Source organism: Pholcus phalangioides, unplaced genomic scaffold (assembly GCF_987345545.1).
Source record: "Pholcus phalangioides strain wild (caught in Gottingen) unplaced genomic scaffold, Ppha-v1.0 ptg000015l_1, whole genome shotgun sequence".
Taxonomy (NCBI): Eukaryota; Metazoa; Arthropoda; class Arachnida; order Araneae; family Pholcidae; genus Pholcus; species Pholcus phalangioides.
The window spans coordinates 16,394,276-16,406,585 of record NW_028301608.1 but is presented as its reverse complement, the minus strand read 5'-3'; the positions used below and the strand labels follow the sequence as shown (position 1 = coordinate 16,406,585).

Genomic DNA, 12,310 nt, shown 5'->3' with positions numbered 1-12,310 from the left:
AGAAGGAAAGTATGGCCTATGTACAAGGTCTGGCCAATTTACAAAGTGGCCAGCCATTTTGCACATTTACCAGACTTTGAACAATGGCCATGACACACACACTCAGGACTATCAGGATGTTTTTGAGCAACGGTCTTCAAAAAAAAAACCCCTTTCAATATTGCAGCTTATATTCTTTTTATACTCAGAGAAAATAAAAAACTCAGAGGCAACAATGTTTTTCTTCCTTGGTTACCCAACTCATTGAAAACTTTGATGCACTTATAATAAACGAAGATTTCTGTAAAGTTTAACTGTGATTTTAAAAAAAACTAGATTTAAAAAAAAACTATATTCAAGAGTAATATAGCAAGACTATATTCATGTATATAGTTTTCAGTTTTTATAATTGTATTTTTAATTGGGTTGCTGTATTTTAGAAATATATAACATCCATATTTGTTATGGGCATCTTTTCCTCAGCCACCTCATTGGGCATTTTGTCTGTTGTGGCCTTATATTTGTATAAGAGACAAGACTGGTATAAGCAAAACTTTGTTATGGACACATTCTATAAAAGAATCTGTACAAAAACAAGTGATACAAAAAATACAAGAAACTATATTTTAAGCAAAATAATATATTTAATTAACATAATGCCTGTAGACGCTAAACATATATGCCTGTGATACCATTTATTTCTAATTTTTTATTAAACTTCATGTCATTCAAGTATGTCTTATTTAAAGGAAACTTAAATAAGAATACTTTTATTGATTTTTAATGATAGTTAAGATTAGGATCATTACTTAAACAAACTTATGATTTTGATTGAAAATTAACAAAATTTTGGCAGCTTTATTTTTATGTATATGAGAGTAACAAAATAAAAAACTTTTGCTGTTTTGATTACAGTAAGTAAAAAGTCACATCAATGCCCATGAATAAGCATTTTATGAAGTTCCCATCAACCACTATTTTAAAAAATCTCCCATTTATTTCATTTTTTAAGCAAAAATCATCATAAATTATCAACCGGTTAGAGTACTAGTGTGTTTTTCTTTTCTGCAATTTCAATTGAACATAATTCAACACACACAATATAAACTATACTCTTCACAAATTATTTATAGATAAATAGTCTATCAACATACACAACAATGACAATATACTTTTGTATATATACAATATACCCATTCAAATCCAGACAGAATATTCTAAATAAACATGACAAACAGACACACAAATGTTTGTTAACACATTACAATACAAGCACACACATACATAATTCTTTTACTCTTACATAATTTTTTAAATAATCAGTTATCATCTAGGTTTGTAGGTTTTTCCACTGATGCAGTATTATGAGAGCTCTGCTGAGAGTCCTCTGTAAATAAAGTGTTCCGAAAACTGGCAGTTTTTAATACTGAGTTGCTGTTATAAATGTCAATGCTGTTTCTTAGGTCAGATAGTGAATTTTCAACCTAAATGGTAGAAAAAACATGACAAGGAATGTCAGCAATTTACATTACATAAAAAAAAATCATACTCTGTATAAAACCCACCATTACTCATAAGGAGAGTTGGAATTTTATCAGAAGAAAAAGATGTATGCAAATGACCATATTGAAATAATTGTTTTTCCCTGTTATTTATTAAAATTATTATAAATTATCTTATTTTAACATGCACAAGGAACCCTTCTGCCAAAAATTGGGTCCCCAAAAATACGGGGAGAGGGGGGTTCTTATACATAGATAGTAAGCAACAACATGAATGGTACTGACGATGATACAATTTATGATGAGAGTGACTCCGATGATGATAATAGCTAGTTGATATAGCTGATTGCAGGGCCATGTTAACAGCATTACTGGCCCACAGGCAGAGTGTTTTTTCTGGGTTCTCCCCCCCCCCCCCCAACTGGCTAGAAATACCTGCTACCCTAGCTTACAAATTCATTGTCAAAAATTTGACCAGATCACATTTTCATGAGGCCCTTTTTGCACCTGAGTGAGGTCCTCTTCCCCTTCCGGGATCATGCCCTGGTGGAATTGTGATGTATCGGATGATAGTGGTGAGGAATTCAATGGTTTCTATGATGAATAACAAATATACTTTTTTATATATCTTAAAAGAAAATATTTTTTATGAAAACTTTTTTACAAATTTTAAGCCAAAAAAATCAGGGGGTTTATTATACATGTTAAAATAAAGTAGTGGAAAGTATTCTAACATTACTAAAATATGATCTTTAATGTTACAAAAATTATAAAAATAATTATTTCTATTTTAAGTTATAAAAGGTTTATCAAAACCAAACTTTGGTAAACTAGTATTAACACATTTTTAGGGCAAGAATATTATATGAAAAATGTTCTTCAGACGCTTAAGCTCTTGATGACTAATACAACATATTTCCTGAATATAGAGTTTTGTATTTGATTCTATTTCTTTATACTTGACTAGGGGTCTTCAACCCGTGGCCCGCCGTCGCTATTTTGGTGGCCCACCAAAACATTTCGATCGATTGACACAATATCATTCAAAAATAGGGTAAAACAAAGATTTCAACAAAAAAACGTCACCCAGCTTCATATAGACTTATAACAAGGACAGGCTGATCAGTGTACAGTATTTAGCTTCTTAATAAGGCTTTTAACGTAAAAGAAAACACACCATGCACTTCTTTACTATAAATAACTTAGAGTACATCCCATTCTCCTTGAGTGGGAGAAAGCAGAAATGAACGGAATTTCCATGGTATCGTATTTCTCGGGTGCATGGTTGGGTAAGGAGCAGGTGGATGTATGCATCTTGATTGGTTGGAAAAGGATTTGTACAATATTGGTACAGTTCGTTTAGTTGTGTTTTAGGTCTTTGAAGCCTTTCATCAGAAGCCTTTTAATGAGTGCACGATGGCAAACCGTGATAACAAAAAAAAGGAAAGTTGAAGAAAAAAATGAGATTTTTTTCAAGAAAAGTGGTCATCCCTAGATGCTTTAGCGCCTGTTGTTTTCCTTGAAGGAGGAAGGCGATGAATTCATGAAATCCAAAAGAAAACTTACTGGAGAGTTTCAAGATAAAAAGTGGGTGGGAGATTTCACATTTCTTGTCGATGTCACTGGTCATCTGAATGATCTAAACTACCACTTACTGGGAAAAGACCTATTTGTCCATAATTTTTATGACAACGTAAAAGCGTTCAAAACTAAATTAGCCCTTTGGAAACGTCAATTGCAAAACAAAAACTGCATACAAAATTATTGATGTTGGTAAACAGATCTACAACTTAGAAACCGGACAATTATGGACAGTGCATTTCAAATCTGAGAATGGAATTCAGAAGCAGATTTTCCGACTTCCGCGAGAATGAAATTTCTATGAAAACATTTTCCTGACCATTCTTGGTCGATATCGAAAGTGTTCTACCTGAGCTACGATTAGAATTTGTGAATTTGCAATGTGACTCTGCAGTTAAATGCAAGTTTTTTTTTTTTTTTAAATTCCTTCATTAATTGATTTTTATTCTAAGTATATGTCCGAACAAAAGTATCCAGAAATACGCATATATGCATTGTTCATATCTTCTATTGTTCATATTTTCTATATATAGGCAGCATATTTTTATTATATTTCCTGCCTTATAATTTATTATATTCGGCAGCACTCACATATGTGAATAGTTGTTTAGTCGAATTAAGAATACAAAATCAAAAAATAGAACACGTCTGACTGATCAGCATTTGGAAGATACTTCACGAATAGCAACAACACAAATTTTGCCTAACATTGAAGCTTTAGTCAAGCAAAAACACAGTCAAGTTTCGCATTAATTTAGAAATTACATCCACTCACATTCGTAATGTGATTAACCAAAGATTTTCTCTTTTATTTGGTGCATAATTAATTCAACATATATATATGTATAAAATCATCCATTTTCATTCTGTTTCATACAATGCAAAAAATACCTACTATAATTGGTCTTACTTTAATACAGTTTAATTTTTTAAAAAGAAAATGCCACATAATGGAATCATAAAGTATGCAGTACGCGTCTCATTTTAATTTGTCCTATCTGAGCGTACGTGGGATCAACCTTTGGCAGGGGGGTTGGACGCACTGAGATTGATTGGAGGCACAACAAATCTCTGAGAAAAATTCAGATTTACCAACTTTCAAAAGCATTTTCCAATGACAGAAATGTATTGATATAGCAAAAAAGAAATTTTTTGACACTATAATTTGAATTTTTTTTTTTAAATCATTCAAAATTAATATTTGTTAAAATTAATTGAATTGAATGTTTAAATTCTATAAAATATTTTGAAATATATTTAATTTGTGATCATCTTTGGGGGGTCACCCCCCCCCATGCCATTAATGAGTGGCCCGCGACAAATTTTTTATGTGGCCCTCGAGCGTAAAACGTTGAAGACCCCTATACTTGACAGTAATAGTGAAAATTTGCTGACAGCACATTAAAATAAGAATGCTTCGAAAAATTTACCAAATGTATGAGCTTCATAATTTCACTAAGAGCATCTCTCCACTTATCAGTTTCAGCTCTATGCAATGTGTCTTGCTTCCTCAATAACTGCAAAATGTCCTCTTTTTCCAAGGCAGATAAACTGCAAAAAAAATTAAGATATATTAAAATGGAATAAAGAACATTATACTCAAATTATTCTATCGAAAATCGCAATACGCTATGAAATAAATAAATCATACAAAAAAACTATTAATCGTTACAAAATTTCTGTATTAGCCAGTCAATTAAATTAACTTGTTGAACAGAAAGGTGTCTATCAGTTTTTGACAGAAAATTGAAATTTAAGTTTAAAAAATTTTTTTTTTCAAAATCATGAGAGAAATTTCACTGTCCGTCAAATTTAATTGAATCACTCAAATCTATTATTGATTTGAAAATTTTGCAAGAAGAAATATGAATTACGCTATCGGAATTAAAAGAAACAAAAAACTTGCTTTTAGCATATTTATATGAATGCAAGAATATCTGAATTTTCTAACCACTGAGTTTTCCCCTATAATCAGCAGATTATGTTTAAAAAAACATCTAAATTTCTTAGTGCAGATAATATCTTATGCAAACTGAATACTTTCTATAGCTTCTTTTCTGAAAGAGATCGGAACAAATATATATTTTTTAAAACAATCTACAGTTGGCTCATTTTTACAAACCCATACAGACGTGATAATTAGTTTTTAAATGGGAGAGGCAATAAAAAAATGCGAGAAATGAAAAATGTCAGTCACGGTTATTTGATGATTTTCCAAAAAAAATCATATTTTCTAAATTTATTATGCGATGGAAGAGAATCAAGATTTTTATTTAGTGATTTAAGATTCATATTATGATTGCATGATTTATTTATCTTGATTTATCTGGACTCCTTGATTTTTCTGGATTTTATGAATCATTTCACACTCCCCGCGAGTGTTGTTGTATACTTGAGATTTGTATTAATAAATTTCCGGATCCATGCACCCTTCAGGAATGCTTTGATACCTCCCTGAGATGAGAAATGGGGTGTGTCTGGCACTTCTCTCTCTCATTCTTCATGTTAAAAAATCTTCATGGTCAACCCCCCAAACAATCAAATTCTTTCTGGAAGATGTTTGCAAAACCCTTGTATGTTGGGATGACAAATTGGTGAACCTCGTCCCCCTCTTCCTAAATTTTCTCTTAAGACATGTAGAACATCCGAATTAAAGTTTACTTTTGGTTATAACGAACTCTGAGGCAGCTGGAATAAATAAATAAATATATATATATATCAGAAGAAAAGTTCGTAAAATAGGGAGTTAATAGAAATGAGAGTTTCTAAAATAAAGTGGAATTTAACATTAGCTCTATGGTGTGCTGTTCAGGACAGTGGACCACTTCGTAAAACAGAGCATGTTCATAAACTGAAGGGTTGTAAAATCAAGCATCGACTACGAAAAACTATTTCATCTGGATGTCAGGTGGGGTATAATAGGAAGACGATAATTTTGACAATCCGTTTCTCTGTAAAAAAAAGTATCACCAATAATCCCTTCCATTCCTTAAGATTTTATTGGTGGCGATATTGATAGCTACAAGTAGTTTACCTAAGTAGATTATGTGCCACTACAGGAAATTACAATCTCATCATAGTACTATAGAAATAAATATAAGACACAAACTATTGGTTTGAGAAAGGAAAATTTTTTAAGATTTATCATTGCAGATGTGCCAACTTATAGAATCCAGAAATCTGGAGATTCTCACAAGGGGGGGTATCCCCCCTCCGGTACTCATACTCTATCAAAAAAAAATTGTAATCAATTAAGAAGAAGGTCAATTCTTCCACTCCCCCCCCCCCCCCAAGGCAGGCTCTGCATTGCCCGAGTAGAATATAATTCCAAGTCAGTCTTTCCATGCAGAATATAGAAATCGCATCTACATACTGTCCATAAAACATAAGTGCTTCCTTTCGTGGATGCTATCAGTGATTGATAACACTGGATATATGAACTCTTAAAAGCTTTATATTTAGCTTTATATAGCTCTAAAGGTTTTATATTTTCTTTCTGAAGACATATTTAATTGGAGGAAACAATTTAAAAACTTCAAAATACAAAGCTGCTGATGGAAAAATTTGTGTTTACTGGAAGGCAGTCTGTTAATGGAATGCAATAACGATTATACAGGAATTTCGGTAACCAAGGTCATGCCCCTGATAAATGCTACATAAACAAAGTCACATCTTTGCCAGTTGCTTAAATGTGGTCACCAAGACTTTTTTATGGCTGCTCGATGGAAATGAGCACAGCTGTCCTCTATGGGTGTTTTCCCTAACGATGACGGCAGTCATTGATGTCACGACAACGTGAAAGCTCGCATAAAATCTAATTTTCTGCCAAAATCCAGAGAAATTTTAACAAATCCGGAGAGCAGGAGGAAGGATGGAAAAATCTGGAGTTTCCCGCCTAAATCCAGAGAGTTGGCAGGTCTGATTGTTATTTAATTATTGTTATTATTATTGTTGCTTATTATTATTGATTTAACAGTAAAACTTTTTTTACCGCTATTGGAAAAACTCATGATACTGCTATAAATGTTGATATATTTTTGGATTAAACGAAGTGGCATAAGAACTAGGGGGTTGCCCCTGTATTGAAAAAGTGTCACATGAGGATTTTTAGGGAAATGCCCCCCCCCCCCCCAGCTCCAACCCTGTAAAAAAATTTATGCTAATATTTTTTGGAATGTATATTGCGTATTCACTGATTTAAAAATTTTGGAATGTAAGTTTCTTCTCGGCAATCAAGTGACACCCCCCTCCATCCGATAAGGCAAAACAATGAAATGTTACTAGGGCTGCCAGACTTTTCGTATATAAGGAATTTGACAAAACCTGCCGGGGGGGGGGGGGTATGTGCATTGCTTTGTATGTTCATGAATTATTTATAGCTTACTTCACAAAAACTTTTTGGGGGAATCAAGAACATGAATTTTTAACTGGCAAAAAGAATGTGAGATACTGTTGCATACAGCAAGAAATTTTATCATTTTTCATATTATATAAGGATGTCACAAAAAATTTCAAAATTTCCAAGTGGGGTCAAAATTACTGCTTGATAATTCTAGTGTTAAACCACCTCTCTGATCAGAAAATTTTTTCCCATCACCTCCCTTCGAGGTGATCCTATACTGTATTTGTAACCGTTATCATCCCCAGTTTATTCCATAGTCTCCAAGGGACAATATTGCCCACATTGGAAACCACTGATTTAAACTGATGATTCACTTAAAACACAATCTCCAATAGGATTCATAAATATTTCTACAAGATTGTGTACTTCTATTTTTTCAAATAGCACCGTCAATTCTTTAAAATGCAATTTTTGATCAGCCATATAGTAACACCAATCATGATAAAAGCCAGACTGAACATCTCTGCAAACTTTGAACTTTCCTTCATTATATGAAAATGTTCATTTTAGCTTCAAAATATCAGCAGTTTAAACATGCACCCGCCAAAAATGCTCAAACTTTTGGGAATAATCCAATATAATAACAAAAACAAACCTATCAATACTAAATTCCCATGAAGTGGAAGGCATCTGTTTGGGAGCCTGATCTTCCAGTGACCAAAGCTTGTAAAACAATAACATATTCAGAAATAGAAGGACAAGCAACCTGAAATAATAACAATGAATTAAAGAAATATATAATACTCATGTAAAATAATAATTTACATGACACAATGGAGTGGCCATATGAAGAGTGTTTTGTGATTAATGTAAGTTTACAAAAAACATTTAATGAAAATTAACCCAAATAAAATTCTTGTATACAAAAGCAAAGGTTTGAGACCTGCTCACAAGACCTGTAATCAACAAGGTTGCTATTGGGATGGAGGAAGAATTTGTAGGTTTAGGTTTGATCTTTTCCTAAAAAAACTGAGCAGGAGAACCTACATGCAATCATATTTTTAAAAAAACAAAAACCCTTGAAATTTACTCACAAATGCGCGGTCTTCAATTTTGTTGTCAATTACATTTGCACAGGGCGTTCTGTTAATGGACTGGCAAACTCAGAGGGTTGTTAGTAGACATCAAGAGGAACAAAAATTGCAATGGAACATGGTGTTACAAACTACGATGAGAGGATGAAAATTGCAAAAAATGCATGCAGGTTTTGACGTCGCGCTGGAACTACAAAAATATTTATTTGATTAATTATTACAAGAGTTGTTGAAAGTGGTGGCCGCTGACGTCATTGCACAGCCTACAACACAAAAATGATTCCCGGATGCACTCAAAGATACCAAGTATGCCTTTGATGTCTGCCGCAGCAATGATAATACGCGCAATGAGATCCTCCGGTGTGTCCACAGGTGCTGCTTACGTCAGATATGGTGAGCGAACAAACAAACACATTCAGCGATCAACTGACGTCCACCTTTCATCTCCTTTGGACTCAGAGCATGCATTTTTTCTTCTTTTTTTTTGCGATTTTGACCATCTCAACGTGGTTTGCAACACCTTGTTCCTCTTGATGCCAGCTCGTGAGTTTGTCGGTTCATTAACAGAACACCCTGTATATTTACTTATGTGTAATTAACAAATTCAGATATATTCATTCATTCAATTTGAGCACAACTCTAGTCTATCACCATGGGCAATTTACTAAAAATTCAGATAAAGTGAATCACTAAAATGAAACATAACAATAAATCACTCAACACGATATTTTTAAAAAAATCTTGTTTGGAATTGCCTAAAATCTAATGTTAAACTTCTACAGATTTGACCATTGAAAGATGAATGGAAACTTGATAGTTTGAGAATTTGATTCGGTGAAAATGAATCTGTGAGAGTTGGCAATATGCTATTGACACTTGATTATATAGACAAAACTGAAAATAAAATGAAAATTATTAACTTACGTAGCAAGTATTACAACAATAATTATATCAGGATTTGAACCAACTCTAGTCATGTCAAAACCTAACAGACTTTGACCTAAAAAAGATTTAAACACAAAAAAAAGAAGACACATAAAAATCATATTTTCACCATGAAAGCAAACATTACAACATTCAATAAAAAACATCAAACTGCATGGAAAAAATCAAAACTATGCCCCTCCAGTAAAGCAATCAACCCTTACAGTGTTTCAATATAAATTTAAAGAAACGCATGCTATAAATACCAGAACCAATAGTCAATACCAATTTTGTCAATTATGACAAAAAAATAATTCATCTGCAACATTAAAAAAAATTATTTATATTAATTAGTAAATCCTATTATTCACCAAAAGTAAAATAAAAACACTAAGCTGCCCTAAACTTAAATGTAATTGTCTTTTTTCCACATTTTTAATAACATACAGAATGACAATATTGATATTTTATGAATTTCTAAGATGTTTCTCAATAACATACAAGTTTCAAATAGGCATTCATTTACATGTGTAGTAGTAAATTTTAAGAAAAAACATTGATAATATATATATTTATTTTTTTTCCAATTTCATTGATTTCTTCCTTTGAAATGCATCAGATAAAATACAGAAAATTCTTCCTACTAAGCTATATCATACGTGACTTGACAGCTGACAAAATTTTTCAAATGTCCTTTTTATTCAATACTTTATTTCAGTGGTCCTAACCTGTGGTACACGATGGGTCATTTAGGAGTAAACAAAAAATAGCCAGCTATGATAAAAGCTTGAATGGAATGGAAAAACAGGTAAAGTAATAACAAAATGCAAAGCATTGTATCACATATCCCTCATATATTATGCCAACATACAAGACAGCAGTGATATCTTAACAGGTGAGCCCTAGGGGAAGAGGGACTGATTCTTTTTTTTTTTTTTGGGGAGTTCCCAAATTAATGAGGGATTTATTCATTCTGAAAATTTTTTATAGTGTGTGCAAATTTTTTTAAAATTATTTTTAGCATTTTTGTATGTTCCAAGTATTCGAAATATTCCAATTTTCTAAGCATTCCAAAACACTTCCAGATAGTTACAGACAGAAAGTAATAATAATAACACATACCTATTTTTCTCAATGTAGGCTGTCTTTGAAGAATTCTAGGAGTTTCTTTCATGCTATCACATTTTGACTGGTCCACTTTCATACGCTTTCTTCGCCTAATCTTTTTACTGGATGGTTGACTAGAACATTCTGCCTCTTTATTAAGTGCTGTTTCTGTAATCAAAAGTATTAAAATTATTCCCTCGTGAACAGATTAACCCAAATTTTCCATAGGATATGTTCAACTTCTAAAATATATTTGTTTTACATTCAGACATGCTAACATTAGCTTAAAGCTTGTTAGTAGTGATGAATGTTCAAATTTCCCCTTGTGACGGGAGTACCCCCTAGGACAACATAATCATAGTAGAATAAAAAATAATCAATCAAAATTTTAATTCAAAGTTCATTAAAGACAGTACCTGAGTGGCACTAGAACCTAGAGGGCTCAGGCCACATGAGCCACCCCCTCCCAAAACAACATTCTGAGGTAGCCAAGTCCCTTAATAATTCATGAATATTCAATGCTATATGCCAACCTGCATGTGCCCTTGTTGGCGTATATATGGACGTCTAGCAACCCCAGACACCCCCATCCCCGTTTTCTTCATATCAGAGCTACGATGAAACAATCTTTTCGACACAAGTTCTACAAGCTCGACCATGCAGTATGCAAATGAAGCTGGGTCTGGACCCGCCATGCTGAACCATTCAAAAAACAGTTTTTAGCCCACATCGTGGGGCAGCTTTGATGGAAAACAGTTTTTTGCGCGTTTGGGCATCAAGTGTGTGTATATGTGTATCTCTATGAGCATGTACGTAGTCATGTGAGTATGTATGTGTATATATGAAGGTTTTGTGAAACGAAAAGGAAAATTCATTTCATAGACTAATTATTTATACAAGAAATATCGTGATTCAACAATTTCAGATCTCACAATTCAAATTTTTAGTGTGCATAAATTTTTGAAATATTCATATACTATTACATAACATTTATTAACATAATGTACGGTACTTAGAAAAAAAAATGGCGGCAAAATATAATAATTTAATCCATAGGGCTGCCTGGAAGGACGTTATGTCCCTTGGGGTTCAATATCACTATTTATTGTGTTCATGTGTTGTTCTTTCTATGTGCTTTTGTTCTGTCTTTTATATGTATTTTGTGTTTGTTTTTGCAAATAAAATAAAAAAAAAAAAAAAGTAGAGCCAACATCTTCTATAGCAGAAAGCCTTCGGAGAAGCTTTGACATCACTGAAGTCACCCATTTCACCTGCAGCCATTGGATAAAGCAGGCCGACGTATGCGAAATCGTTACTTTTTTGCCGTATATGCAATGACTATAGGTAAATTAGACGACTTCTGTTGTGTCACAAGCTTCAACTGGAGGCTTTCTGCTTCAGAAGGTGTTGATAGAGCATTAGGTTTAGACGTGGCTTTACAGATTGCCTTCCGTGCACAAACACAACGGATCGGCTCCAAGTTTGTCTTCACTCGAACTCTCTACATGCGTATACAAATTCATCGTTACTGTAAAGATCGATGCAATTTTATAAAAATAAGTAAAACACTACAAGAAATTCAAAGACCCAATTTTTTTAAACTAATTTCCGTAGTATTGAGAGTGTCTCCAGTAGCTCCATAGTTTATTGTGGCCATCCATAGAAACTACTGACGTTCTACCTTTCTAAACTACTGACTACTACAACTTGCAGTTGGCAATTCTGTACATGATATCATTTGAAGTTTTAAAACTTTTCTGAGATCTCATTAATTTCCACAG

At 33.0% G+C, this 12,310-nt stretch overlaps 1 protein-coding gene across 1 annotated transcript in view; it reads right to left on the bottom strand.

Moving 5' to 3' along the window:
* Positions 1–1,226: 1,226 nt before the first annotated feature.
* GramD1B (GRAM domain containing 1B) overlaps positions 1,227–12,310 on the bottom strand; it is a 39,641-nt gene continuing 28,557 nt past the window's right edge. The window contains exons 13-17 of the mRNA XM_089243041.1: positions 10,545–10,697; positions 9,423–9,498; positions 8,060–8,170; positions 4,493–4,613; positions 1,227–1,463 (exon numbers count right to left, since the gene is read on the bottom strand). Of these exons, the coding sequence (XP_089099167.1) occupies positions 1,299–1,463; positions 4,493–4,613; positions 8,060–8,170; positions 9,423–9,498; positions 10,545–10,697 (626 nt within the window). The 3' untranslated portion in view covers positions 1,227–1,298. The remainder of the gene's footprint in view (positions 1,464–4,492; positions 4,614–8,059; positions 8,171–9,422; positions 9,499–10,544; positions 10,698–12,310) is intronic.